The 23736-nt window shown below is 55.7% G+C and overlaps 3 protein-coding genes, 1 long non-coding RNA gene and 1 pseudogene across 8 annotated transcripts; 4 read left to right on the top strand and 1 right to left on the bottom strand.

Moving 5' to 3' along the window:
* Window positions 1-86: 86 nt before the first annotated feature.
* LOC309618224 (uncharacterized protein SPEM3 pseudogene) lies at window positions 87-3696 on the top strand (annotated as a pseudogene). The gene is made up of 3 exons (XR_014249853.1): window positions 87-957; window positions 1107-1164; window positions 1283-3696. The product of XR_014249853.1 is annotated as an uncharacterized protein SPEM3 pseudogene (transcript).
* Window positions 3697-4351: 655 nt separating this feature from the next.
* LOC309618767 (transmembrane protein 102) lies at window positions 4352-7759 on the top strand. Its single transcript, XM_082373017.1, has 3 exons — window positions 4352-5766; window positions 5962-6318; window positions 6420-7759. The coding sequence occupies exons 2-3, from the start codon at window positions 6105-6107 to the stop codon at window positions 7739-7741; spliced, it is 1536 nt and encodes a 511-aa protein (XP_082229143.1). The 5' UTR covers window positions 4352-5766; window positions 5962-6104; the 3' UTR covers window positions 7742-7759.
* LOC309618772 (fibroblast growth factor 11-like) lies at window positions 7759-14839 on the top strand. 4 transcript variants are annotated; one of them, XM_082373025.1, is made up of 5 exons: window positions 7874-9152; window positions 9821-10061; window positions 11718-11828; window positions 12033-12956; window positions 13224-14839. In XM_082373025.1, the coding sequence occupies exons 2-4, from the start codon at window positions 9869-9871 to the stop codon at window positions 12314-12316; spliced, it is 588 nt and encodes a 195-aa protein (XP_082229151.1). In that variant the 5' UTR covers window positions 7874-9152; window positions 9821-9868; the 3' UTR covers window positions 12317-12956; window positions 13224-14839. The 4 variants fall into 4 exon arrangements, with proteins under 4 accessions (XP_082229152.1, XP_082229151.1, XP_082229150.1 ...); XM_082373024.1 differs by lacking the exons at window positions 7874-9152; window positions 9821-10061 and adding an exon at window positions 10068-10779 and having other exon boundaries at window positions 12033-12136; window positions 12842-12956; XM_082373023.1 differs by lacking the exons at window positions 7874-9152; window positions 9821-10061 and adding an exon at window positions 10068-10779 and having other exon boundaries at window positions 12033-12136; window positions 12758-12956.
* A 112-nt stretch (window positions 14840-14951) lies between these two features.
* On the top strand, window positions 14952-23213 carry LOC309618776 (acetylcholine receptor subunit beta-like). Its single transcript, XM_082373030.1, has 11 exons — window positions 14952-15115; window positions 15201-15346; window positions 15932-15976; window positions 16526-16635; window positions 16740-16848; window positions 17214-17361; window positions 17818-18027; window positions 20931-21154; window positions 21648-21829; window positions 22184-22331; window positions 22636-23213. The coding sequence occupies exons 1-11, from the start codon at window positions 15046-15048 to the stop codon at window positions 22774-22776; spliced, it is 1533 nt and encodes a 510-aa protein (XP_082229156.1). The 5' UTR covers window positions 14952-15045; the 3' UTR covers window positions 22777-23213.
* Window positions 19104-22287, bottom strand: LOC309618778. The gene is made up of 2 exons (XR_014238619.1): window positions 22175-22287; window positions 19104-19812 (listed from the first exon to the last, which is right to left on the bottom strand). It is a non-coding gene; the product is annotated as an uncharacterized lncRNA (long non-coding RNA).
* Window positions 23214-23736: the final 523 nt, after the last annotated feature.

Genomic DNA, 23736 nt, shown 5'->3' with positions numbered 1-23736 from the left:
CTCGAGGCCCCCTCTGCACGGGCGCCAGACTGGGAAAATGAACTGACCAGCAGCAAACGGGGGCGGGGGCGGGGGCGGGGGGCGGCAGGGCATGGAGAGAGGAATAAAGAGCGCCAGAGTCCAGGAAACATTGGTGGTCTGTGGCTTGGAAGCGCCACTCCTTCTGCCAGCCTGGGTCCCTGCCCTTGGCTTCCTGCAATAAGAAGCCAGTGTCCTCTTCTTGGCCTGAGGGTCCCCTTGGTTTAGTGGCCACAGTCCTGCCAGCAAGCCCCTCCTGGTCCTATACCATGCACTAAGGAGATCTGCAGCTGCAGACTCCAAACCACTGGTCTCTAGGCACCTCCTCTGTGTCTCAGCTGTCCCTGTCCCCAGAGAGCCTCATACAAGAAGCTGCTTCCAAACTGGGAGGTTCCACATCTGGGCAGGTCCAGCTCCACGCCCAGTGAAGGGCATGAAGAAGGCTGAGGCTCTGGACTCCAGCCAGGCCTTCCCCAGGGCTCTGAGGCCAAGGTCTTCCTAGTCTCAGGAGCGGCCAGGAGATGGAATGTGTCATTTGAACAAGTGAGCCAGAGGGTGGTGAGTGAATGATTGACCACTCGAGGGGAGGTAGGCCGGCCTCCGGGCCCTGTTTGACTGTCCAGGCTCAGCTTACCTGATTACCTGGTTACCAGCGAATGCCACCCTGGGCCCTCCTTTTCCTCCCCCTCCCTCATTGTGACCCCAACCACCTGCCCCATTATGACCCAGTCCTTCTCCCCCTCTGGCTCCCAGTGAGTATGTGGAGGCCAGGGGGCCCAGGCAGTCCTGAGACCTGCGGCCATGTGTGAGCAAACCCACTACCGAGCCCAGCCGTGCTCTGGCACCAACCCCAGGAAATGCCAGGACCTAGGAGACTCAATTCTTCTGATCCTGGGCAGCTTCATCTTGCTCAACGTGGGGATCAACGTGGTGACTCTGGTCAGGGCAGGATCTGGGCAGTGGGGTTAGGGGAGCCCTGGGGTCTTGAAGGGGCTGAGGTGGGAGGGCTGCTGGGGTGTGGCCGGACAAGGGTTGGATTTCAGGGCTCACCCTGCTCCCGGCCTCCCCTCCTCCCCTGCTTCCCTCAGCTCTGGAGGCATCTGAAGAGCTCCTTGCGGACACTCTTCCGTCACGTTTTCCCCAAAGGTGAGTGGGCGCCAGCGTGGGCTCAGGGGATGTGGGCCTGTCCCCTTTCTTCTATCCCTGCCTCGATTCTCAGCCCCTCAGGAACCCAGGCCCTGTCCCATCTCGCCTTTCCCCGCAGACAAGGAAGCCAGCTGTGTAGGCAGCCATCGCATGTGCGTGCGCTGCTCCGTGGATCCCAAGAACCTGTGCTCAAGAGTTCCTTCCCGCTTCCGCCATCGCCCAAGCTTCCTGCTCGGGCACCCAAACCACCTTGACTCGTGGATACCAGTCACAAAAAATGAGAAGGCTTCTGGGTGCTGCTGGAGGCCGCCTCAGTGTGGACGGGCTGGGGCTCCCATGGAGGCTCCACGGGGACTGTGGAAGGAGGGGGTAGTGGGCGCTGGCGAGGCCCCTCCGGTCACAGCCTTAACGTCCCGAGCCACCTTTTACTCCAGGCAAGAGACATCTTCCAAGCTCCGCAGGATGAGCAAGGTGGACGTGCTTCCACTCCGCCTGCCCCAAGAGAGCAAGACGAAGACCCCAGACTATGACCCAGCCCAGGCCCCAGCCCGGGCCCAGACCCGCCCCCCAGTTCAGCCCCCTGCGCATGCTCCTGCCAAGGCCCAGACCTTCTCCTCAGCCCACCCCCCTGAGCACACCCCCCCCCAGGCCGAGAGCTGCTCCCGAGGCCACGCCCATGAGCACACTTCCGCCCAGGCCCAGGCCTTCTCCCCAGTGGACCCTACTGGGCGCACACCTGCCAAGGCCCAGAACTTCTCCTCAACCCACCCCTCTGAGCACGCCCCACCTCAGGCCCAGACATGCTCCACGTTCCACCCCCCTGAGCACACCACCCCCCAGGCCCAGACCCCCTCCCCAGCCCTCACCCCTGGGGGCAGCCCTGCCCAGGTCCATGGCCCTGAGCATACCTCAGCCCATACCCCAGCCCCGGCCCAAGCCCAGGCCCCCTCAAATGCCTCAGCCCAGTCCCTGGGCCACACTTCTGTCTGCACCCTGACCCATGCTCATCTGACCTATACCCATGCCAACACTCTGGTCCCTCCCCCACCTTCGGCCCCAGTCCCTCCCCCAACTTCTGCCCCTGCTACTACTCCTGCCCTAGCCCCTACACCAGCCCCTGTCCCGATCTCTGCCACAACCTCTGTCCCAGCGCTGGTCATGGCCCTGACGACCACTCCAGTCCCTTCCACCACCCCTACCCCCATCCTAGCTTCTATTCCCTCTACCTTGTCTGCCTTCAGCCAAGGCCTCTCCTCCGGCCAGGTGGTCTACGATGCCCGCAGGGTAAAGCAGAACGTGGTCCATGTGTGTCCCCCTCAGAACTCTGGGTACTCCAGAAAGGACTTGGGTACCGTCTCCAGGCCCCAAGAGGGGCATGGTCTGGTGAGCTCTGGTACAGCTGAGCAAACACTGAAGCAATGTAGTGGGGACAGTGCCAAGCCCTCCACAGGATCCATACTGGGTTACCTGGAGTTGGGGAATATGGAATGGAAGATCTCAAATGATGCCAAAGACAAATTTGTGCAGTCCAAGACCTTCCCTTACTGCAGCTTCCATCCTTGCAGTTCTGAGAAGAGAAACACGGACCCCCAGGCTCCAGTCTACCCCAAATTCCTGGTGTACTCCAAGGATGCTGCACCTTCTCAACCTTGCTTCCATTCTCCAACCAGTGCCCAGAGCTCACCATGCGCCATGCCTCCACCATGCACTCTTTCTCTGCCTCTTGTTTCTCCCAGATCCTTTGTCCTTCATCAACACAGCAACCACCAGAAGCCCTCCGCCTTAATACAACCCCCCACCTTTCCCCCAACCTCCAAGTCTCCTCCGTCTGTCCTCTCTTCCCAGGGCCCCATCCCTCCCCAGTTATCCACGACGTCCCAAACCCCAAACCAGCCCCAACCCCCTGAACTTCGTGAGAGTCTAGACCTCAACCAAGGCTCTGTCCTCCAAAGGACCCCAGGCCCTGCAAAAGATTCCAGAAACCCAGGCCTTACCCCAAATCCAGGCCTCCACAAGAACCCTCTAGGAACCGACTCTATCCAACCTTTGGGCCCACATCAGACCCGAAAGTCATTTATATGTGAGGCAGGTCCTCGAAAGGAGGATGCAGGGCAGCACATTCCATGGACTTCTGTCCCACCCAGTCAGAACTCCTGCTCTCCCAAGGCTCAGGTGACCTCCAATGACCTGCAAACCTTCTCAGAGGTACCTGTGCTGATTGAGCTGCAATCATCCTCCCGGCGAGCAGGCGGCCAAGACTGGGTGTACCACCCCATGGATACAGTTCCTCCAGCCTGCCAGAACTATCGCCAGATGTCTACGCCTCCCAAGACCAGCTGGAAGCCCTACTGTCCTGGGTCAGGCACCCGGCTAGGGCATGTGGTCTTTGACGCCCGCCAGAGACAGTTCAGAGCGGGCAGGGACAAATGCGAAGCTCTGTCTCCCAGGCGCCTTCACCGAGAGACATCCAACAACTCACCGGAGACCATCAAGGAGTGGGGATATCAGGGGACAGATATGCATGAGGAATAAAGAGACAAGAGAAGTGTTCTGTGGTTGTGTGAGGACATCCACCCCAGCCCCATCCCACAGGGCCTGATGAGGACCTAAACTATCCCTGCTTTCCCTCCATCGCTGTCTAGCTAAATCCGTTATCCCCAAGGCCCTAGAGCTGCATTGTCAATTACAGTAGCCACTAGCCAAATATGCCTATTAGAATATAAATTAGTTACAATTAAGGAAAAGTAATTCTGTTAAAAATTAAGTTAAAAAGTTAAAAATTCTCTTCCTCAGGGAACAGAATTTCCCTGGCGTCCAATTCTGTTCCCTGGTGGTCCAGTTGTTGGGACTTGGCACTTTCACTGCTGTGGCCGCGGTTCAATCCCTGGTAGGGGAACTCAGTCCCTGCAAGCTTCATGGCTTGGCCAAAAAAGAAAAAAATTCTGTTCCTCAGTGTCATGATCTTCTAAGTGCTCAGTAGTCACATGGAGCTAGCGGATACTGTATTGGACGGCACAGATTTAGAACGTTTCCATCATCATGGAAAATGCTATTGGAGAGCAGTGCTTTAGAGTTTAGAGCAATTTTCCTTTCCCTGTCACCCACCCCCAGCATCTTAAAGCTCCCCCAGAGCCCAGAGAACTTAGTTCTTTCTGGGGTGGCTCAGAAGCCACCCTCTGGGGAGGAGGTAAGATGTAGGCATGGACACCCAACGCCTGATTTCCCCAGACTGTGAGAAAGAGCCCAGGCTTCAGTTTTCCTGATCTGGTCTCTTGGGTCACGACCAGAGGTATGCAAACTTGCCTCCCCCGTTCTGGGCTGTGTTTGGGGCTCGTGGTTACTGAGGGAGAAGACCTCTCTTGGTCAGTGACTAGGAAACCTTGTGTTTTAGGCTCCCCAAATTGAGCCTTGGATTCTGACGGTGCCCTCCTTCATAGGCCTCTAATTTTCTCGAGGTGTCTCCACTTAATTTTCTTGCCCATGGACTTAGGCCTAGTTCACTGTGGAGACAGACCCCTGGGAAAAAGGAATGTAAGAATTCCTGGTCCAGCATGCATTGGTCTAATCTGTGAGCGTGTCTCTGGTGTCCTATCTTTCTGTCCTATTATTCTGGCTCCTAGTTTCAGCCTGGACTTAAGCTGTGTCCATGATAGCACTGGCCGCTGAAAGCAATTTCCTTCCCCTCATAATTTCTCATTGCCCTGCCCTAGCCCAGCTGGAGTTTCCTCTGGACTTGATTTTCAGTCCTGATAACTCTTCTGTATACACACATAAGCTGCGAGATTGCAAAGTGTTTTCCCTGCCACCACTTGTGTGTCTGAGGTGGGCAACACTAATATGTCCCTTCCCTGAGTCAGATGTCCATCCCTGGGTCACTACAGGCACACTATCGGTGTGTTCTTGTCTAACATCACCACCACCGATTCCAAGGAGATACGTCCCAGCGGGAGAGCCCATTTCCAACACCTCTCTGGCTCAGCTCTGACCTTGGACAAGTCATGTGCAACCTTTCTAGGCTTGCAGTCTCACCTCTAAAATGAAGTTATAATTGCATGCAAGAACCCTTCTAGATTTAAATGACCAGGGCTCCTCTACTCCCAAGTGAGATGTAGAGTCCCCTATTTCTCCGCATGCCCTAGTGTATGTCCCTCATTATTATTGTTTGCTATTCAGATCCATCCTATTAGGCCTCTGTTTTAACCCCAAGGAGTGTTTGTGCGGTTGACCTGGCCTTGTAAAGACACAGAATAGTTTATCTGCATAGAAACTACAACTTCCATCAGGCACTACTTGAACGGAACCGGAAAGGATGTGGCGGCGTGGCCCCAACGCCCTGGTAGTTTTGAAGACAAACTACAACTCCCAGGATAGCCGCGAGATCTCTGCAGAGCGAAAGGATGGACTGAACTCTGACTGGAGGCCGGGCTGGTCCGGAACCACCCCGACAGCCTCCAGAAAGGGGCGTGGTTATAATTTAGGGGCGTGGCCTTGCAGGCAGCAGGAAGAAGTTACCTGTTGAATCTTCCTATCCATTCTCTTCCCAGCCTTTGTAGCTACCCCTAAGAGGGAAGCCGTAAACCACTAGCCTCTTCTGAAAAAGAGGTAAGGGGACGTAGACAAGGGGCAGCGAAGGAGGCTACTGCATTCCTTAGGAGGGGCCAAACAGCTACTTTCTACCTGCTGAGTCAGGTGAACCGTTCCATGGGGGCGGGGACCAGCATATGAGAAAAGGGCAAGGACGGAGGAGGTGTTTATTTGTTCCCTTTCAAGACTAAATTTAGGGCCCTTTGTCTGCAGACCCATTGGCGGACTGTGCCTTGGGAACCCTCTTGGCCTCTGGAAGAGAAAAGAACGGGGGCCAGTTTTCCGCAGCAAAAGGAACGGCCCGTCTGGGCTTCCTCCCGTCTGTGTATTTCCTAGCCCCCAAACGACAGAGCCATATGGCTTCCGCGGTCTGGGGGAGTGCTCCCTGGTGGGGCCCACCGCCCCCAGCCCCAGCCCGGCCGCTCACGGACATCGACTTCTGCTCTGGGGCGCAGCTGCAAGAACTAACCCAGCTGATCCAGGAGCTGGGTGTGCAGGAGAGCTGGAGTGAAGGTCCCAAGCCAGGACCAGATCTCCTCCAGGCCAAGGACTTTGTTTTCTCTTTGCTTGGTAAGTAACCCTCCCAGCCTTCGGGAACTTGCAGCTCTCAGCTCCGCCTCACCCCGCCCCGGCTCTGGATCACGCCTTTACGATCCCTTCTCTTTCCTTAGGTCTCGTTCACCGCCGGGACCTTCGCTTTCCTCCTCAGGCAGAGCTCTTGCTGCTTCGTGGCGGGATTCGCGAGGGCTCCCTGGATCTGGGGCCTGCGCCTCTAGGTCCCTACGCTCGGGGACCTCACTACGACGCCAGCTTCACCCTCCTGGTGCCCGTGCTTTCGCTAGATGGCACTGGGCAGGAGCTGCAACCGGACGTGGGATCCTGTTACGCATGGCTCTTCCTCCCAGAGCAAGTACGCGGAACCTCGGTCCGGGAGGCATGGCAGGATTGCCTAGGACCCCCAGTCCCAGGAGGACGTGATTCGATCCACCCAGCCCAAAGCAAACAAACTCCCAAGGATCCGCAAATCTCCGTGGACCAGCTGCACGGTGACGTCACTGAGCCTGAGGCACACGAGTCTTTGGAAAAATCACCTAGTAATGTTTCAGTGCCAGAATTGCCTCAACAAGACGTAACCGATGTTGACTTTCCCTCACCACTGAAAAAAACGAATGGTGACGTCACCAAAGCAGCCGACGTTAGCCCAGTGCCACAGCCGTCGGAGGCTCGGGAGGCATGGCCCACATTGTGCCCCGCCCAGGTGGCTGCCTGGTTCTTTGCTTCGCTGGCTGCGGTCGCTGAGTCCCTGTTTCCGGTCCCGGGTGCCCCGCGCTTGGTCCACGCAGCCCGCCACGCGGGGGTCACCACCATCCTCCTGGCTACGCCTGGGCCCCCGCGCCGCCTCCTGCTTTTCGACTTGATCCCCGTGGTGTCCGTGGCCGGCTGGCCCCAGGAGGCTCGGAGCCACTCGTGGGCCGGCCCGCTGGCCTCGGAGTCGTCTTCCTTCTACCTGGTGCCCGGCGGCGGCGGCACAGAGCGGCCGGGCGCCTCCGGATGGCAGCTCTGCTTCGCCCGCCAAGAGCTGGCGCTCAAGACGCGCATACCCGTTCCCCTGCTGCAAGCGCACGCGGCGGCCCAGGCGCTGCTGCGCCCGCTGGTGGCCGGGACTAGGGTCGCGGCGCCCTATCTCCTGCGGACGTTGCTCTACTGGGCGTGCGAGCGGCTGCCCGCGCTCTATCTGGCGCGACCCGAGAATGCGGGCGCCTGCTGCCTCGGGCTGCTGGATGAGCTGGGCCGGGTGCTCGAGGCCGGGACGCTGCCCCACTATTTTCTGAGTGGCCAAAAGCTCGGTGCGGGGGACGGCGCCGCTTCGCTGCTCGGGGCGTTGGCCCTGCTTCGCAGGGACCCTGCCCGCGCCCTGCGAGCCGCTGTGGAAGAGGCCAAGGCTGCACGCAAGGGGGGCGGCTTAGCCGGCGTGGGAGGCGGGGCCCATTAAAGACGCTGTTCCTACTAACCTGGAATGTGCTTCTGTTGGCCAGCGGGATGTGGAGGGGACTGCTCTCCCCTCACCTGGGAGACAGGCTGAGCGCCTTGGGCCCGAAGAACCCGTTCTAGAAGGCCTCCTCGCCGGTTCCTCCGCTTCCTCCCACCCTCCTCCCGCCGCATCCCTGGCACAGGTCGTTCCATTCTGGCCTCTCCACTTTCCAAATCTGTGGCCAGCACCCCTCCTGCTCCCGTGCAGCCTCTGGCATCCATCTCCCGCCAGTTCTTATGGTCTTTTCTCTTAGGAGTCAATAGGGATGGGGGTAACATATCTGCTGAAAAAACGTGTAAAGGAGAAAGGTATGGAGACCAGGGACTGACCAATTTGTCTCACACAAAAGCAGAGATATTAAGGAGGCCGGATTTCACCCCAGGCTAGACCTCACCGCCACCGCTATCTCTTCAGTTATTCCCCCCACCTTCCTCATCCAGTTCTGTCCTCCATCCCGGGCAGTAGGGTCCCTTTCTCCATTCTCGGGGCATCTGCCATTCCATCTATCTAAGCCCAACCTCTCCCCCCATCCAGAGTTCCATTCAGTGGAGTCGCCTCCTTGTCCCTCCTCCTCTGAACCCCGAGACATGCGAGACATGCGGCCTTGTCTCGGCTCCACCTGTCTCTAAGACCGTCCCCACTCCCTGCCTCCAAGGAACCCCAGGGTTCCGCCCGCCCAGCTTCACCCCCCCCATCTCTTTCCCGGAGTCTCCGCCCCCTGCCCCGCCCCCGGGCCGGCTCTCGGAGGAGGGGAGAGCTGCTGTCGCCGCCGCCGCCTCAGCTTCCCACAGCCGCTACCGCTGCCGCCGCTGCCGCCGCTCCGCTTGGTCCAGCCGCCAGGCCCAGTGCTCACTTCGCCAGACCAGGGCGCTCTGCGGAGACACCCTCACTCCTTCCTGGGGTCCGGGACGCCTAGCCGGGCGTGGGGGGAAGCTCCGCTTGCGGGGTACAGGGAGGGAGGAGCCTGGAACCAGAGCCAGCGCCAGCCGTCCCCGGATCGACAAGACAGGACAGGTTGAGGGGCGTCGGGGAAGGAAGAGGGGGTGCTATAGGCAGTCCCGGGGAGGACAAGGAAGCCCTGTCGCAGAAAGCTCTGATGCGCTCTGACTTATAGCGGGTCTGTTCACATTTGGGGACCCGTGACAACGTGGGTGCACTCCTCTCTCGGGGGGCTGGTTGGATTGGAGGGCGTGGGATCTAAACAGCACCAGCTGTCCCCGAGGAAATTAGGGGCTGCCAGAAAAAAACAAAAAAGCCAAAAACCTATGCTCCTTATTCCGAGGTGACAGAGGGCCCTCCAGACAACCACCTGGTGTAACCACTAGGAAGGGCGGATTTGGAGGTGACTTCAAAAGGAGTGGAGGGTAACAAGGTGAGGAAAGGGGCTCAGCAGCTGGAACCCTGTGCCACTAGAAATGGGGGTGACTTGGTAAAAACCGGTATCGTCCAGAGACAGGGTCTGGGAACCTCTTCTTGCTGATTGGCGACAGTCTGGATATTTCAAGGCATAGTTTTTTGGGGATTTCAGTGAAAAAAAGTGGGGGATTCTTCACTTAGAGGGTGGCAAAGGAAAAGACACCAAGGTTGGGTTCTTCCTAGACACTGGCAGCACCCCAGCAGGGGTGGGGTGAGCTAATATCCCCAAAGCTAAGGACCCACACCCTTAAAATTACAAGAGTGGCTTTGGCAGGAGTGCAGGGCCCGGAAATAGGGTGGAAAGGTGCCTGGGGATATTGGAACCACATCCTGGAAAATTTGAGGGTCTTGGCTTTGGGATAGTGTTAGTGGGGGACAGGGACACTGGAGATCAGAGAAGGGGGAGTTTTCTGTGGGGGGCAAAGGTCGAGGGTGGGGTCAACTGAGAGGTACATAGGCTGCTGGGTCTGGCGAAGCTAGCACGAGGCCCAAGGGTGGGAGCTGGTGCCTGGGGTGGGGGTCGTCTAGGGCTTATCCTCAGGTCCCGTGGGTGAGGCGGCGAGTCGGACCGGAGAGGCAAGACCATGTCCTGGTGAGCTAGCGGGCTTCTCTGGGGGGTCCCAGCGCGCTCCGGGAGCCTGCCGGTTTTGGGGTGTCTCCTCCCGGGGCGCCATGGCGGCACCGGCCAGCAGCCTGATCCGGCAGAAGCGGGAGGTCCGCGAGCCCGGGGGCAGCCGGCCCGTGTCAGCGCAGCGGCGCGTGTGTCCCCGCGGCACCAAGTCCCTTTGCCAGAAGCAGCACCTCATCCTGCTGTCCAAGGTGCGACTGTGCGGGGGGCGGCCCGCGCGGCCGGACCGCTGCCCGGGTGAGTGGCTGGGGCGGGGTCTCCGGGCCGGGGGTCTCTCTGCCTGGGAGGTTGAGGCCAGGGACTCGGAAGAGCGGGGCCCGACTGACGGCGGCTCCCCGAAAGTGAAAGGGGGTGCACCTGGACCACAAACTCTCGGCCAGACGATGCCTCAGTTTCCCTTCTCTCTCGCCCATAACCCCGAGTCTCCTTGCTTTCGAGGGCAAGGGGAAGGCTTGAGGGGCTAAGCCTGGTGCCCCGAAGCCTGGCAGCTCCCGCTCGCCCCCCCTCCCAACACACGAGTCCCCACCCCCACCGTCCTCTGCCTACGTGCGGTCTCTCGCGATTCTTTCAATGCCGAGCGGAGGGGCCTGGGGGTTCCGGACGCCTGGGTCACCCCGAGGGTTTCTGCGGCTCCGGCAGCCCCGCCCCCGCCCCGCTTCTCCCGCTCCTCCGAGCCTTGGCTCCGTTCCTCCTCGCCGAGCTTGCCTGGCTCGGTACCAATCTCCCCAGCTCTCCCCGGGGTGTCCTTGCAGCTACCTCGCCAGTCCGCCCCTCTGTGCGCCCTCCTCCCGTGACCTGCACTTCAAGAAGGGAGCTGGGCACTCCCCCATGACCGCCTACGCGACTCCGAAATCGGGTCCCACGGGCTCAGGGGACCCTCTGCCGCGAGCAACTCAGACACACTACACGGCTGGATACCCGCACGGAGACTGGGGGTCGTACCATCTACGAGGGGGTACCGGGAACTCGGCCGCAAGCGCCGGGGGAGGAGAGTTGTGAGGGTTAGCGTGTGGTCCCCGTCCAGGTGCGACAGGCGGGAAGTCCCTCTGGCCTCGCTCCCGCCCGCTCCCAGCTCCCCTAGGGGGAGACCCCCCCGCCCCCCGCTGGCGTCCTCCTCCCCCCGCCGCCGGCCCTCCGCAGTGGTACGGTCCGCAGCCCACCCTTTGAGTGGGACCCAGCCCCCACGTGAGTCAGCCTGCCTCACCAGCTCCCTGGCCCCCTCCCCCATTTCCTTGGTTTGCTACCGAATATCCCCCATCCCAGGCGGGTTACCTGGCTGAAGGGGAGAGGCTGAGCCTCAGGGAGGGCTGGGCCCCCGCGAGCCAGCAGACTGACAGACAGACAGACAGACAGATGGGTCAGTGTCAGACAGGCCGGCGCTGGGCCAAGGCGAGGCCCGCGAGAAGCGAGCGGCAGCCGCAGCAGCAGGTGCTGAGTCAGCGTCAGGCCCAGTCCCACCCCCACTCCTGAGGGGGCGCCCCTACCCTGGGGTCACCTTACTGCCCCCCACATTCGCAAACACACTGCCGCTTCAGCAGCTCTGCCTGTCTCCCTTTGTCCTCTGCCTTTCCATGTATCTCTCCCCTTCCTCTACCTTCTTCTCCCCTCCCCCCATTCTGGTTGAGCTGTAGAGTAGGAATTAAGCCTTTAAATAAATTTCAATCAATTAAACTGAAAGCTGGTTAGAGGAAGCAGAAGGGACCCACACCCCAGCTTCCTCTGGAGTCAAAGAGAGGTGGGAGAGACCTTGCTTAGAGGGTCAGGGAGCTGGGGCCCTGGGACCCTCTTCCTTCCCTCCATCCTCCTTTCTTTCTCTCCTCTGATCCCGCCAAGTGTAGCAATGTTTCTGGGAACAGAGATGTCATGTTCCAAGATGAATGTCTCTTTCTCCAGAGCCTCAGCTCAAAGGCATCGTCACCAAACTGTTCTGCTGCCAGGGTTTCTACCTCCAGGCGAATCCCGACGGGAGTATCCAGGGCACCCCAGAGGACACCAGCTCTTTCAGTGAGAGGGGAAGCCAGCTGCTGGGTGGGAAGGGGGAGAGCAGGCATAGGAGATGACAATCCTATTGTGGCTTCAGGTTCTGTTGTTTTCAGTCTGGCTCTTTGACCCCGCAAAGGAAGAAGTAGAACTGGGACCAGAATTGAGGGGGGGCTCAGATGGGGATTGGAGGCTTGGGGTACTGATACCTCTTCTCTCCACCCCCAGCCCACTTCAACCTGATCCCTGTGGGGCTCCGTGTAGTCACCATCCAGAGTGCCAAGCTGGGTCACTACATGGCCATGAACGCTGAGGGGCCGCTCTACAGCTCGGTGAGACAAGGGGGCAGAGTGGCCTGGAGTCAGGGGACTCCCCTAGCTACAGCCTTCCCAACTACAGATATTTTGCAGCTCAGGGCCTCCTCTCCCTCCAGCTCTTGCCGACACCCTGTCCTCACTGCCCGCTCCCAAGCACCTCCTCTAGGGTCCCTCCAATCCCTTCTCCTCCAATAGCCTCCTAAACACCCCCAGGCTCTTTGAATGTCCAACTCTTTCAACCTTTTAGAACCCCTGTGTCTTCTCCAACCTCCTCTAGACCTCATTATTACTCACTTCCCCAGAGTCATTCAGGATACTGGGGAAGGATTCAGGAACTCCTCCAAGCAGAAATTCTCTCCAGGTCCCCTGGATGGTGAGAGGTTGGGAGTAGAGCAGAGAGAAGTTATCTTCTTATTCCAGGCCCCCAGAAGTCTAGTTCCTGGCCCTCGGGGGCCACCAGACTCTTCCTCATCCTCCCTTTCTCCCAGTTCCTGCGTGGGCTCAGAAGTTGGCTCTCCCAGTCTCAAACGTATGGATTATATCCTGCCTTGTTCTTCCCAGGGCTCCCTTCTGTTCAGTGATGTGTCTTTTTGTCTTTCTGTCTGTGTGTGCCTTTCTGGGTCTTTGTCTCCTCAGCCACATTTCACAGCTGAGTGTCGCTTTAAGGAGTGCGTCTCTGAGAATTACTATGTCCTGTACGCCTCTGCTCTCTATCGCCAGCGTCGTTCTGGCCGGTCCTGGTACCTGGGCCTGGACAAGGAGGGCTGAGTCATGAAGGGAAATCGAGTCAAGAAGACCAAGGCAGCCGCCCACTTTGTGCCCAAGCTCCTGGAGGGTGAGTATGGACCCCCAGGGAAGAGGTGGACCACATGGGACGGTATTGACCTTGACAGGGACATTTAGTGACACACAGCTAAGGGGCTATAAGTGTTTTAAGAGGACACATGCTATGACAGGTCAAGCCAGGAAGGCTCTGGCCTTTGGAGGTTTGGGAAGCTCTCCTTCTGTGGGTTCCCAGAGGAGGATTGTAGGGGAAGGGAGCCCTTTCAGAGCTCTCTTGGTGCCTAACTCTCCTTCCTGCTCCTCTCTCTCCCCTTCACAGTGGCTGGGTACCGGGAGCCTTCTCTCCACAGTGTCCCTGAGACCTCCCCTTCCAGGCCCCCTGCCCCCTGCCATGCAGTCCCCGGACTGGAGGCTCCCTGCCCTCGCCACCACCACAGCCTGTCTCCCAGCCCTGCTTCTGGCCCTGCTCTCACCCCTGCTGCCACGCTCATGCCCTGAGCAGCCAGGTCCCACCAGGTGCTCTACCCAGAGGGAGCCTAGGGGCCGGCCGTGACTTCCGGGGCTGCTGAGACCCTCAGATCCTTGGGCCCGGGAAAGGGGTCAGAGAGGGGGGATGTCTGAAAATGGTCCTGGCTGATCACTTCTTTCCTTCCACACTCACACCCTCCAAAGCCTTTTCCCGAGATGGCGCGGGGAGTTCCAAAACTGACAAAACCAGGGCATAAATCTTCCGCACCCCGGGCTCAGCCAGTTCCTGGAGCCCTTTGCCCTTTTCATGGCCACCAAGCCATAGATTTATAGGTCCACTGGAGCTCAGGATTAGTTTCCTTCTTTCCCTACTCCACCTTTTGCCTTGTTCCAGACAGGTTCTGGAACACCAGGCACCCCAGCCAGGGCCATTTCTGCACTCAGGGTCTGTGCTGGAACACAGGCATGCTGCCAGGCTCTGTTCTGGATCCATCAGGCTTCTGTCCTTCACCCAGATGGACCCCTGGTTTCCAAGTGGAGAGAGGCTGGATTTGGGCCCTGTCCAGCTGTTGGTCTTGGCCTGAATTGAGCCAGTCTCAGATCACCACAGGTTTAACTTTCTTACCCCAGAGACACCCAATTCTAGAGCGTGATGTTCTAGACACGTACGGAGCCATACTTCCTTCTGAATCTCAGCTCTAGGACATAGACCACGACTCTCAGCCCTTCCCTCTAGGATGGAACTAGAGCCTATATAGCCATGTTATTGCTCTAGAGTAAGAGTTCTAGACCCACGCTCCCACCTTCTCTAGTGATACCTGTTAAGCAGGAGCTCTGGAAAGGACCCAGCTATGATTCACAAAGAACTAAGTTCTGGATGGATCAAGAACCACTTCTTGTTTTCCCTAGACAATTTTCCAAAAATCTTATTCTTTCTATAGAATGCTAACCTTCTTTTTTACATGCAGTTTCTAGCTCCTGCAACTCAGCTGGGGTCCTGCCAGGGAACAGAGGCTGAGGAAGGGCAGAGGAATTTTGGAAGGAATCCCTGGCTCATAGAAGGGCAGCTAGGATGGGGAAGGGGCCAGAACTATGGCATGACTGGACCTGTGCCTGGGTTGGGGGGACATGAACACTTAGCTACCTCAGCAGGAATTCCTTCCAGGTCCCCTTTAAAGCTGAGGTCTTTAGGGTAATGGGTCTAGAATAAAAAAGACAAATGGGACATAGCTTTGACCCCCCCCAAATGAGGAGACCCCAATTCAGCAATAAGTCCCACCCTTGTCCCCTACGGGTCAGGCCAAGGAGGGTGAGGGCCTCTTGGTCTCTAGACCTCACACACCCCTCCAGCTTCTAACTGAATAGAACTTGCTTTACCTCAGCTGGATGTCAGGTACCCAAAAAGGCTCTGCTCCCAGGGGACCGGTCTCCACTCCATGCTTTCTCAATTAAAGACGATTTATACAATTGAAGTGTTGTCTGCCATCTGCGGGTAGCAGGCTTTGGCAGTTGCTTGGGGAGGGATCAAGTCCCAGGGGTGGGGCGGGGCGGGGCGGGTGGGCTGGGCTGCCCCCCAATAACAGGTGCACATTCCTGGGCGCCTCGTCACTTCCCCTGCGCTGGCTGTCCTGGCGGCTCACCCAAGCGGACTCACTGAGCGACGCGGGCGGGCTATGACACCAGGGGCGCTGCTGCTGCTGCTGCTGCTGCTGCTGGGGGCGTTGGGGGCGCCATTCGCCCCGGGTAAGTCTGGGCCTCAAAGGGGCAGTGACAGGGCCAGAGGTCGTGGCCAGGAACCAGAGCTTCACTCAGTTCTCTCCTCCTCCAGGCGCCCGCGGCTCGGAAGCGGAGGGCCGACTCCGTGAGAAACTTTTCTCGGGCTATGATAGCTCGGTGAGGCCGGCGCGGGAGGTGGGAGACCGCGTCGGGGTCAGCGTTGGTCTCAGCCTAGCGCAATTAATCAGCCCGGGGAGGGCGCACGCGGGGAGTTAAGGTCTGGCCCACTAGCCGGCTGGGGGGCGTGGCTTTAGGCAGGGCGGGACCCAGGGACCACTGGGGGCGGGGTCCGGGGCGAGGCCAGGCTGGGAGACTGACGGGCGGTTGGTAGAGATTGGGTCGAAATCGGACCAATGGACGACCTGTGGGCGTGGCTGCTGGACGGGCCAGGATTGAGCCGGGCAGGATGATGATCGGGCCTGTGGGCGGATCTCACAGTGGAGCTGGGGCCGATGGACAGGCCGGAGAGCGGACCTGGAGGCGGGGTCACAGGCTGGGGCAGACCTTGGTGCCGGACAGGGTCAATAAACAACAGCGGGCAGAGATTCACTCCGGCCGGGGCCGGGACTGGGACTGGTAAATGAACTGGCGGGCTGTACGGCCAGCAGGAAGTTTACGAGATAGAGGCGGGGCTTAAACCAACGCAGCTTATAGGAGGTGGGGCTTGAACCCAAGAGGGTGCGACTCAGAAAAAGAGGGGAGTTTCCAGGGAGAGTTTACCCACCGAGCCCCTCATTTCTCTACACTGACATCATATCTACCCTTTAAACTTTTCCCTTCTAGAACGAGAAGGATGAGGAGATGAGCACAAAGGTCTACTTAGACCTGGTACGGACACCCCCGCAGGGTGGGAAAGGGCGGGCGTCCCGCTGCCTTTACAATTTTCTCGAATGTCCCGTCCCGCACAGTAAGATTTTTTTTTCTTTTTTTTGCATCACGACCTAAGAAAACACACTTATAACTGAAACAGAAGCTTCAGGAAACAATACCTATCTTTACTATGGGAGCTGCATTCCATGCGTTTTTCATTCTAAATTTTTTTTTTTTTAACACTGGTTTGGGGCCACTCATTTGATTCCGGACCTATGAAACGGGTCGTTAACTGCAGTTTGAAAACCACTGTTTTAGAGGCTAGCGTGCAACCCCCTCGTTTTTACAGAAAGAAGAAACTGGGGCCCGATGAGAGGGAAGGGGAAATTAGTTGATAGGGTCCCAGAGAGTGCAGGTGGAGTCTTAAACAGAGCCCGGCCTCCAGAACCACAGACCATGCCTGCGCGGCTCTCTTCCCTTGCACTCCCTGCCCGGGCTTCCTTCGCACATCCCAAGACTCCTTCCAGCCTCCAGCCCCAGACGGCCCCTCAGCCTCTGCTTCCCTAGGAGTGGACTGACTACAGGCTGAGCTGGGACCCTGAGGAGCACGAGGGCATCGATTCACTCCGCATCACTGCCGAATCCGTGTGGCTACCAGACGTGGTGCTCCTAAACAAGTGAGGATGTTCCCAAAGTCTGGGAGGTGGGGCAGGGCCTCTGGAGGGGCGCGGCCTCCGGAGGGAGGGGCCTGATCCCAGATGAGAAGATTCTTTCCCTGCAGCAATGACGGAAATTTTGATGTTGCTCTGGACATCAACGTCGTGGTGTCCTCCGACGGCTCCGTGCGCTGGCAGTCCCCGGGCATCTATCGCAGCAGCTGCAGCATCCAGGTGTCCGGGCCCCACCTGGGAAGCTCAAGGCGCTCCTAGAAACCCTCACTCAGACATCCCTCCTCCATTATCCCCATGACCCTCACGTCTCCCTTACCCTTCTGATTTTCCGTTGAGTTTCATCTTCTCTGTCCACTTTCATTGACTTCCAGTCTTCCTCAGTGACCCCCCCCCTCCATTGTCCATGACCTCCCCACATAACCTTCTTATTCCTCTGTGACTCCACTTCTCTGTGATCTTCCCCTGGTGGTCCCCATCTCCCTAGTGCCCCATATCCTCTGACCCCTGTCTGCCCTGTGACCTCCCCAACTCCCCCAGCCCTGACCAGCTCTCTGGCAGCTCTAGTGACTCTCCACTCCATCCAGGTCACCTACTTCCCCTTTGACTGGCAGAACTGCACCATGGTGTTCAGTTCCTATAGCTATGACAGCTCAGAAGTCAGCCTGCAGACTGGCTTGGGTCCCGATGGGCAGGAGCGGCAGGAAGTGCACATTCATGAAGGCACCTTCATTGGTGAGTGGGCATGGCTCCCATGTCCATGGGCTTTATGATTTCCAGTTTCTAACAGGCTGATAAATATACTCCATCAGTGAGTCCCTGTGGGTTCAGCAAGATAGGTATAACTGTCTGTATTTTGTGGTTATGGAAATTGAGACTTGCTCATTTATTAGAGATGGGCTGTCCAGCCCAGGGACCATAGCTAGCCCCTTATTACATCAGTCCCCCCTGCTCTAGGATGTGGCAGAGAAAGCCATATCTGGGAATTCCCTGGCGGTCCAGTGATTAGGACTCCACACTTTCACTGCTGAGGGCCCGGGTTCAGTCCCTCGTTGGGGAACTAAGATCCCACAAGCAGCGCAGTGGCGCGGTGAGGCAAAAAAAAAAAAAAAGAAAAGAAAGCCGTATCTGGTACCAACAAAAACAGGTTCCACATCTGTGTCACCTTCTCTTCTCCCCCCACCCCCCAAGAGAATGGTCAATGGGAGATTATTCACAAGGCTTCTCGGCTAATCCAGCCTCCAGTGGATCCTAGGGGAGAGGGGGAAAGACGGCGTGAGGAAGTCACCTTCTACCTCATCATTCGCCGGAAGCCTCTCTTTTACCTGGTCAACGTCATTGCCCCATGCATCCTCATCACTCTTCTGGCCATCTTCGTCTTCTACCTGCCACCAGATGCAGGTAAGGGGGGAAGGGGCCCGGCACTCCTTCTTACCAATAGCTCAGCTTCTTTCTCTTCCCCCATAATACAGGGAAGATTCTCCTGCCAACTCAAGCCTTCATGAACTGTGCTTCAGCAATCTCACCCAGGTTTTCCTTTCAGGAAGAGCCTTTGCCTCTGCATCCAGATTTCCCCTCCAACCTCAAGCTCTACCTCCCCTCTGCTGCTCATTTCTCCGCACCCAGTAACTTCTGAACTCTTCCCTTCAGAATCCTAGGGTCTCATCCTTGGAACTGCCACTCCTCTGACCAACAAACTCCCAGGCTTAGCTAACGCTTCCTTTCCCTTTCCCCATTCCTGGCATCCTCCCTCCCCCACTTGTCAAATGCCTACTAGTCCCTTAACCTCCTATCTCCCTTGGAAATAACAGCCAACATTTCTCTGGGAGAAAGCACAACATGCTAACAGAGTAACCTTGGGCAAATTCCTTAATCTCTTAGTGTCCTAATCTGGAAATAGGACAGTCGTTGTCCCTCCCACATAGGACTATTTTGAGGATTAACTGAGTTAATAGAACTATGCCTGGTACTCTGTAAGCTTTGTGTTAAGTGTAGGTATAGTCTTTTCTAATTTTGAGCACTTGCTATAAGATAATACAAATAATGTGTTACATATATTAACTCAGTTCTAATCTTCACAACTCTGTGAGGTAAGTACTGAATTGTCTTCCCATTTCACAGAGGGTAAGTGAGTTTAAGTCATTCACCTGACATTACACAGAGAGAGGCAGCGTTGCTATTCCAACCCTGGTTAGTACTAGTCTGATTCAGAGACTGATATCCTAAACTCTCGTATTCAAAACATGCTTTCCTGGGAGTTCCCTGGTGGCCTAGTGGTTAGGATTCCGGGCTTTCACTGCTGTGGCCTGAAAAACAAAACAAAACAAACAAAAAACACGCTTTCCTCCTCTCTGTAATCAAGCCCTCTCTCAGTCTAGGGAAGGAGAGTGATGCGGCTCTAGAACACACTTCCACATGTAACTTCTCCTTCCTGGAGCAAGGCAAATCTTGGAACCCAACATTACAGGACTAAAGTAGAACAGACCATAAAAGTTATTTATTTCAATACCTTCCGTGAAGTTTGCAGTGCCTGTTGTATGCCACAGTAATAACCAGCCACCTGGCATATTCTTATATACTTGGTTTCATTTTTAGATCCTTCGATTTGCTATATAGCTCCTGCTACAGGGGTTGGTCCATTCATTCATGCAACAATATTTGTTGAACATCTGTGACGTGCAAGGCACTGGGAATACATCAGTGAATAAAACAGACAAAAATCCCTGGTCTCATGGAGTTTATATTCTAGTGGGGGAGACAGTCAGTAAACATAATAAATAAACCCATTGGATAGTATATTATTATTTTTTTAATTAATTAATTAATTAATTAATTTAGGCTGCGTTAGGTCTTCGTTGCTGCGCAGGGGCTTTCTCTAGTTGTGGTGAACAGGGGCTACTCTTCGTTGCAGTGCACGGGCTTCTCACTGCAGTGGCTCCTCTTGTTGTGGAACATGGGATCTAGGTGCGTGGGCTTCAGTAGTTGTGGCACACGGGCTCAGTAGTTGTGGCTCGCGGGCTCTAGAGCGCAGGCTCAGTAGTTGTGGCGCACGGGCTTAGTTTCTCCGCGGTATGTGGGATCTTCCCGGACCAGGGCTCGAACCCGTGTCCCCTGCATTGGCAGGCGGATTCCTAACCACTGTGCCACCAGGGAAGTCCTAGATAGTATATTAGGAGAGGTCAATTCCTAAGAAGGAAAATGAAGTAGGAAAAGGGTTTCGGGAGGATGAGAATGGGGGTAGGGGTTGCAATTTATTTATTTATTTAAACAATTTTATTGAAATATACTTGATTTACAATGTTGTGTTTCATTTCTGCTGTACAGCAAAGTGACTCAGTTATAGATATATATATTCTTTTTCATATTCTTTTCCGCTATGATTTATCACAGGGGTTGCAATTTAAAAATAGGATGGTCAGTGAATGCCTCACTAAAAAGGGAATGTTTGATCAATATTTGAACAAAGACTTGAAGGAAGTGAGAGAATGACCCTGGTAGATATCTGGGGGAAGAAATTACCAGGAGGAGTTAACAGTGAATGCAAAGGCTCTGAGGTGGCGTGTGCCTTGCATATCCAAGAAATAGCCAGTGTAACTGAATGAAGTAAGCAAGAGAGAAAACAGTAGAAGATGTAGTCAGAGAGCTAATGGGAAGGCCTTGTAGACTTCAGTAAGGACTCTTATGCTAAAGGCGATGGGAAGCCACTGGAGTGATATGATCTGATTTACATTTTAACGGGATCAATCTGGCTGCTCTGTTGAGAACAGTCAGCAGGGGGGCAAAGGATGAAGCAAAGAGGAGGCCTTTATAATAACTCAGATCTGAGGTAATGGTGGCTTGTACCAGGATGGTAGTGGTAGATGTGATAAGTCATCAGTTTCAGGATATCTTTTGAAGGTAGAGCCAATAGGGTTTGGTATGGATTGGATATGGGATGAGAGAGAGGAGAGCTGAGAATGACTCAAGGGGATATGGCCTGAGCCACAGGAAAGATCGAGTTGTCATTTATGAACTGGGGAAGACTATGTGGGGAGTCGGTGGTGAGGGAATTAAGTTTTGGACATGTGAAGTTCGAGATGTCTATTGGACACCCAAATGGAGAGGTTAAGTAGGCAGGTGGATACAAGTGTGGAATTTAGGGGAATCAGTCCAGGTTGGAGGTATAAATGTAGGAGTTATTTGCATGCAGTTGGCCCTTCCAAAAGCCTGTCCTTGAGTGAGCTGGAAACACGGTCACTGATTATGCCAGGGAGATTGCTTTCTGGCAAAGCCTAATCCTCCCGCCTTCCCCTCTGTCCCCCAAGGAGAGAAGATGGGGCTCTCGATCTTTGCCCTGCTGACCCTTACTGTGTTCCTGCTGCTGCTGGCAGACAAAGTGCCTGAGACCTCCCTGTCTGTCCCCATCATTATCAAATACCTCATGTTTACCATGGTCCTCGTCACCTTCTCAGTCATCCTTAGCGTCGTAGTCCTCAACCTGCACCATCGCTCACCCTACACCCACCAAATGCCCCTTTGGGTCCGTCAGGTAAGAAGATCTCCTCTCCAACCTGTGTTAACTCTCAATCCTAGTATTTGGCTTTTTGTCCCGGTATCGCTCCTCCCTCCCACCAACTTCAACCTTCCCTTTCACAGACCTGAGGGAGAACTACAACTCCTGGTAGAGTGTCAAAGTGCCAAGGTCTTTGGGTGTTGAAATGTTGCCCAATTAATTTTATCCTCCCATCATTAACATTGCGTAGATCCCAGACTCTCTTCATCAATACTGCCCATCGTGGGTCCCAAGGAAGCATTCTCAGGGTTAGGTACTATCAGGGTGGAAGCCCTCAGAACTTTTCTTTCCAGTCAGGATGCCTCCTAACCCACTTAAGAACTCTTGGGCTGTGTAGTTGCATTTCATCTGTGGGATGCATGCACGCATGCGCAAGAATGGGCACGTGCCGTGGGGGTGGTTGGCGGCTTCCCTTCTGGTCTGAAAGCATAAGAGCCCCCTCCAACACGCCTCTTCTTCTACTCTGCAGATCTTTATCCACAAACTCCCTCTGTATCTGGGTCTGAAGAGACCCAAGCCTGAGAGAGACCAGATACCGGAGCCACCTCCTATACCTCTCAGGGATTCTCCAGGAAGTGGCTGGGGTCGGGGAACAGATGAATATTTCATCCGCAAGCCACCAAATGATTTTCTCTTCCCCAAACCCAACAGGTAGTATCTACTCCCCATCGCCCACGTAGAAGGGAGAGGGAGAACTATAGTTCCCAGAAGACTGTGCGCAGGCAGGCGTCCTAAGCTCCTGGAGGATGTCGTGGTTGAGCATCATGGGAGTTGCAGTATCCCTTCTGTTGCCCACTTTGCGGGGAGGTGGGGACTAAAGCGTACGGGAATAGGAGGAATTGCGGAAGGCTAGAGAGGGCGCCGCTGTCAGAGGCAACCTGAAGGGCTCTCTCACGTTTTGAAACCTGGACGGGCGTTGGAGGAGGGAGTTGGGGCGGGGGCTAGAGCACCCGCGCAGGCCGTCTTTGCGCCCCGGTCGTGGCCAAACAGACTCGCCTCTTTCAGGTTCCAGCCTGAACTGTCTGCCCCGGACCTGCGGCGATTTATCGATGGTCCAAACCGGGCTGTGGGCCTGCCTCCCGAGCTACGGGAGGTCGTTTCCTCAATCAGCTACATCGCTCAACAGCTGCAGGAACAGGAGGACCACGACGTGGTGAGTCCGAAGAGGGTGGGCCAAGGCAAGGCCTGGGTGGCCTTGGCTCCACCCGCAAACTTAGGCTCCGCCCCCAGCACTCGATTTTATTTCTGATTGGAAGTTTGCCTCACTTGGTCCCGCCCCCTGGTTTCCGACTTGTTCTTTACTCACATCCGTCGCCCGCAGTTTCGCTCTCTGCTATTCTGCGGGCCCGCCCTTGTCTCAAAGCCGTGGTAGGAGGACCTGGGTGCGGCACAGGGCCTTGGGGCCGCCTTCCCTGGGGGTCTGGAGCTCAGGAACAGTTTCCTCTTCCTACCCTCAGCTGAAGGAGGACTGGCAGTTTGTGGCCATGGTGGTGGACCGCCTCTTCCTGTGGACCTTCATCATCTTCACGAGCGTCGGGACCCTCGTCATCTTTCTGGACGCCACGTACCACTTGCCCCCTCCCGACCCCTCTCCTTGAGGACGAGAGGGCCGAGACCGAGGTCCTCGGCCAGTTGAATTGAGAGTTAGTTTGGTAGTACTCTCAAGCCCTATCCCTTTCTGCATCTTAACTCCTGCACTAGGAGTCCAATCCTCTCATCATTTCGTTTCTAGGGAGGAAGCCCAAGTGGGACTGGGCAGATGGGGGCCTTGGGCCCACCTGAAATGCACTATCCGCTTATTTACTCTTTGGCTTCTTGAAGAAGCTCCATTGGATATTCACACCTAGGTTGGCAATGAATGGAACAAAGAACAATCGCTAGCTTGTAAGCCTTCTGAGGGCAGGAACTATGTCTGTTCACTGTAATATCCCCAGCACCTAGCACAGATCCTAACCTATATGGCCGCTACCTCTGGTTGAATGAATAGGGAAATTTTTTTCTGTAAGGAAATACACTAATATCGCTTATATTTGCATGTTGGGGACTAGTGGTCGTTTTTTCTTTGTTTTTACCTTTCTGTAGTTTATTGTATTTTGTAGTATGTATTATCATTAGGATAAAAAAAGTTATTTCTGAAAGGATACATTTGTAATGAGGATAAAAAAGCACACTGTAAAAACCTCAAGTTCCAGCTTTGGTGCTCAAACTTTGGACAAGCTACTAAACTGCTCTGTGCCTCAGTTTCCCCATCTGTAAAATGAAGCTAATAATAGTATCTGCTCCCTAGTCTGAGGATCATATGAGAAGATGAGAACAAAAGCATTAGGCAGTATACATCAGAGGTTACAAACTGGTGTGTTTTGTTTGGCCCATGTTGTTGGCCAGCAGAATTTAAAATTTGAATTGGTTTGCTACTTTTAAAATGTGGATATTTCACAGAGAAATTTGGATTTCTGGCTTCTCTTGAAACTTTTTAAGAACTACAGTAGCACCAGGTCTGATTCCCCTGTTGGCAGCAACCTGCTAGAGCTGATTAGTGGCTGCCCACTCTGGTCAAG

The sequence above is a fragment of the Balaenoptera borealis genome, assembly GCF_965194805.1.
Source record: "Balaenoptera borealis genome assembly, chromosome: 20".
Lineage (NCBI taxonomy): Eukaryota > Metazoa > Chordata > Mammalia > Artiodactyla > Balaenopteridae > Balaenoptera > Balaenoptera borealis.
This window is presented reverse-complemented; position numbering and strand designations above follow the sequence as displayed.